The 5,000-nt window shown below is 46.0% G+C and overlaps 1 protein-coding gene across 1 annotated transcript in view; it reads right to left on the reverse strand.

Moving 5' to 3' along the window:
• ntrk3b (neurotrophic tyrosine kinase, receptor, type 3b) overlaps nucleotides 1-5,000 on the reverse strand; it is a 144,445-nt gene that overhangs the window by 16,652 nt on the left and 122,793 nt on the right. The window contains 2 exon segments of the mRNA XM_062525437.1: nucleotides 691-738; nucleotides 740-933. Coding sequence (XP_062381421.1) covers nucleotides 691-738; nucleotides 740-933 — 242 coding nt within the window.

The following is a 5,000-nucleotide window of genomic DNA, read 5'->3' on the forward strand; positions in this document are numbered from 1 at the left end:
CAGTTTTGGGTACGCATCGAGGTTGACCTACCCTGTAACGGTATCTACTGTAGATGTTTTCGGTACGCGTCGAGGTTGACCCACCCTGTAGCAGTATCTACTGTAGATGTTTTGGTACGGATCAAGGTTGATCTACCCCTGTAGCGGTATCTACTGTAGATGTTTTGGTACGGATCAAGGTTGACCTACCCTGTAACGGTATCTACTGTAGATGCTTTCGGTACGCATCGAGGTTGACCTACCCTGTAGCGGTATCTACTGTAGATGTTTTTGGTACGGGTCGAGGTTGACCTACCCTGTAGCGGTATCTACTGTAGATGTTTTTGGTACTGATCGAGGTTGACCTATCCTGTAACGGTATCTACTGTAGATGTTTTTGGTACTGATCGAGGTTGACCTACCCTGTAGTAGTCGCTGCTGTAGATTGTTTACGGGTCGAGGTTGACCTACCCTGTAGTAGTCGCTGCTGTAGATGTTTACGGGTCGAGGTTGACCTACCCTGTAGTACTCGCTGCTGTAGATGTTTACGGGTCGAGGTTGACCTACCCTGTAGTAGTCGCTGCTGTAGACGTTTACGGGTCGAGGTTGACCTACCCTGTAGTAGTCGCTGCTGTAGATGTTTACGGGTCGAGGTTGACCTACCCTGTAGTAGTCGCTGCTGTAGATGTTAACGGGTCGAGGTTGACCTACCCTGTAGTAGTCGCTGCTGTAGATGTCTCTGGACATGCCGAAGTCTCCCGATCTTGACCAGCAGGCCGTTGCCCACCAGGCAGTTGCGTGTGGCCAGGTCGCGGTGGACGAAGTGCTGGGAGGCCAGGTAGACCATCCCCGCGGCGATCTGGGACGCGATGTGCAGCATCTGGGACAGGCCCAGGTCACCATTGCTCTGCATGGGCTGACCATCCACCAGGATCATGGCGTCAGGACCATGGGCTCTACACACCAGGAGAGAGGGAGGAGAGGAGAGGAGGAGAGGAAGGAGGGAGGAGAGGAGAGGAGGTAAGGAGGAGAGGAGAGGAGGAAAGGAGGGGAAGGAGAAGAAAGAGAAGATCAGAGAAGAGGAGAAAGGGAGGATGGTAGAAATAGAGCAGAAGAGGACAGAAAGGAGAAGAGAGGAGAGAAAGAAGAGGGAGAGGAGAGGAGAGAGGAGAGGGAGAAGAGGAGAGGAGAGAGGAGAGGGAGAAGTGAGGGAGAAGAGGAGAGGAGAGGGAGGAGAGGAGAGGAGAGGGGGGAGGAGAGGAGAGGGAGAAGAGGAGAGGAGAGGGAGGAGAGGAGAGGAGAGTGGTCAGCAGGAGAGTGTAGTTTAAATAAGACAGTGTAAAATGAATTCTACTGTAATAGAGCTCACTTGACATTGTTTTTATATGTTACTAAATGCTTCAATATATTTCATTAAATTCTTTAAGTTTAATGGGCATTCAGTGTCACTGATATGCTACCTTAGATTAAGAAGCATACCGTGCAGTAACACCTTTAACAATGCTGTTAATGGAGGCATCCACTACCCGTGTGTGTGTGTGTGTGTGTGTGTGTGTGTATGCCTGTGTGTTTGGAATTCCAAAATACATAAAATCTCCATATCATTCATAGTTATTACGGCTAAGGAAATAGCACAATGTGGGTATTATACTGTTGTGTTTTTATTGCCGCTGTAACCCTTGACGTGAAATCTATTTTACATTGCACTTGGAGACGGCATATTTCTAGATTACACTTTAATTTGCACTGTAATTTTTGCCAGGTTTATATGTAGCAATATATTTCTCTCTGAGGGAGCACTTTTCTATGGCAAGCAGGGAGGGGAAAAAAAGCTCCCTACCGGCTCCCGTGTTTGTGAGAAATGTCCTTGTTGTTGGTGATAGTATTGGTGTTTGCATAAGTGAGCTGTTTGGACGTGCTTGAGTTTAGTACCTGCAAACATCTATGCATTTTCTCAAACGGAGGAAAAACACACTTCTTCTCACAGCACTCGGGCACGTACAATCGCACAGGAGGAGGGAAGGAGAGAGGGAGAGAGAGAGAGAGAGAGAGAAAGATAGAGAGATACAGCGAGAGAGAGGGTGAGAGAGATGGAGAGGGAGCACAGTGGGATCATGGGAGAGAGATGGGGAGCCTGTTTAGAGAGGGATCGTGGAAGAGAAAATGGGAGCCTATTTGCATGTGAAGTGCGCTCCATTTTGCTTTCTCTTTCAGCCATCTCTCCTCTCCCTCTCTGACGGGCTTCATTCACACCGCACACGTCACTTACTCGCCCGATTAACAGACGCCCGTGGGCCAAAAGCTCCAAGAAATTCTTTGAAGCCGTCAGTGACTTAGCGGGGCCTGATTGCAGAGGTTTCTCGGAGAATTGCATCATTTGAATTCCAGATGATTCATCGACAGAAAATCATCAGAAAAAAAAAGAAAAATCAACAGAAAGAGAGCAAAAGAAAGAGGCCAAACATTCACCCCTCAATCAGTCATGAGTCACGCGTCACGCTCTCCATATCCAGGCACCCGGCGTGCCGTGCAGAACCGTGCTGTGCCGAACAACCCCACAGACAATCCAGCGCTAATTAGCACGCATCCGAGACCCGGGCAGACGCGCGCGGGGCTCAAAAGACAGGGTTGCCCTTTGATATCGCAGCTCCACTCTCTCTCTCTCTCTCTCTCTCTCTCTCTCTCTCTCTCTCTCTCTCTCTCTCTCTCTCTCTCTCTCGACAGCGAGGATTCAAGACAGGGGGGAAAGGCTAGACAGACTACAGTGCTTATTACGAAATACTGATATCTGACCGCCTCTCTCTCGCTCTCTCTCTTATGATTTATATTAATTTGTATTTGTATTTATTCATCCTCTTCTGGATTGGTTATGATTTTAAAGATGTTTCATGATATATGCTTTTGTAAAATAAAGATGTTTGTAAAATTAAAAAAATGCTCTGTCTCTCTCTCTCCCTGTCTCTCTCTATCCCTCTCTCATTGAGGGGTTTCTGGATGTGTGGGGGTTGGGGGGTTGTTGTGTGTGTGTGTGTGTGTGGGGGGGGGGGGGGGGGGGGGTGATGAGGTGCATTTTAATATATTATGATGCATTGAGGTTTTTAATGTGTGAACATATTTATGAATGTGTTTATTGTGTTTGACTTGTATGAGGCACACCATGATTTCATGGGTCAAGGAATGAGTCAACAAAAGGCGGTTGAACCTCTCCCTCTCTCTCGGTCTCTCTGTCTCTCTCTCTTTCTCTCTCTTCCTCTCTCTGTCTCTCTCTCTCTCTCTCCCTCTCTCTAGTTTCAGACTCAGCTGGGGAGACTGAGCACCCTGTAGCCACTATTGAGAGGTATTGACAGGGATATTGGAGAGAGACAGGCTGGCTCTGAATCTATCAGCCACTAAGCAGTTTGTGTGTGTGTGTGTGTGTGTGTGTGTGTTAGGGGTGGCACGGTTTTTGAAAAATGCTCCGAACCGTGCGGTTCGCATGTCACGGTTCGGAGTGTGTTTTCGTCGTACGGTCCTACGGTTCAGGCTAGTTATGGCCAGAGCCATATGATACATATATGTATCTATATGGCTCTGGTTATGGCATGCGCAATTGATTCCCATATTATGTGACGACGTGTTTCCCTTACGTGCGAGAGTAGGAGTAGCCTATGGAGTTTTGAGTGCTGCGCGCAAGGTTTTAGAAATGGCAAGTGGGAGAGATCATCCCTAGCGTGGTCAAACTGATGCACCTGACCCTGCTCGGGTGGAAGCATGTTCGTCCGCAACTGTAGACTATGCGTGCAACTTTACCAAACAGTAGAAGTAAACTCATTATCCTTGGTCCGCTCTCGTGCGCGCTCAATGGACACCTGCCCTCGACATGCACATTAATCCAAATAGAACATTCACAATCGTGAACGCAATGACGCACAGAAGACGATTAGCTAAATTACTGTTAAAAACCGTTAGCATCAGACATTTGATAAAATCTCTTGCATTCAAGTTGACTGACCATCTCAATACCAGTGTTTTCAACTCCAAGGCTTAAAAGGGCCTGTCCCAAGGAGAAAAAGTATTAGCTTACCTTGAAACTAAAACACATGTGGGGAAACTGAACAGTTTAACCAGTAGAGTATGATGAGCTTAGCCTGCTACTTTGTTTACAATATTTTGAGGCTTCAGCTAGACAGCTGAATTTAAGAGGTGGAGTTATAATGAATAGTAGGCTATAATCTGCATAGAGTTTGCTGTTATGAATATCAGACATGTCAGTATATAGAATGAATAAATAATAACATAATGTGTGTGTGTTTCAAATAAAGACAAGCTTTACATCTTGTTAAAAAATCATTCACACTATATGAAAGGAGAGCGATAAAAAGGCGATGCAATGAAAAATATTGGTGGACGACCTACATTTTGTGCTGGTGCACCATCCCTGCCAAATAAATGAAAAGATTGTTGAAATCATCAATGTCTTCCCTCTTGCTTTATCAAAATCTCAACTGAAGCTTAAAGTTTCCTCAGACAATAATGTGCTTTATGTGAAGTCAAATTCAGTTTGTGCATTATTACATGATAACTATTCTCTAAATACTCTAGCCTAATTGTGGATGATTAAGCTATGTGCTGAAATATGTTTCTGGAGTGTTAAAGAGTAAAAGAAAAAATAACAACAAGAACCGCACCGAACCGAAAACCGTGACCCTAAACCGTGATACGAACCGAACCGTAGATTTTGTGAACCGTGCCACCCCTAGTGTGTGTGTGTGTGTGTGTGTGTGTGTGTGTGTGTGTGTGTGTGTGTGTGTGTGTGTGTGTGCATCAGGTGAAGTAAGCTAAGCCCCCTCTAAACACAGAACACAGCACTCATGCACTGATACTACTCGTTTTAAAATCTCTCTCTCCATTTCTCTTCCTCAGTATACCTCCCTTTTCCACATAAGCACAAGCGCTCTCTCTCTCTCTCTCTCTTCACTCGAATCAGGTGGAATAACACCTGACCATCTATCGTTTACCCATCCCACTGTTTTACTCTTCCA

The sequence above is a fragment of the Sardina pilchardus genome, chromosome 21, assembly GCF_963854185.1.
Source record: "Sardina pilchardus chromosome 21, fSarPil1.1, whole genome shotgun sequence".
Lineage (NCBI taxonomy): Eukaryota > Metazoa > Chordata > Actinopteri > Clupeiformes > Clupeidae > Sardina > Sardina pilchardus.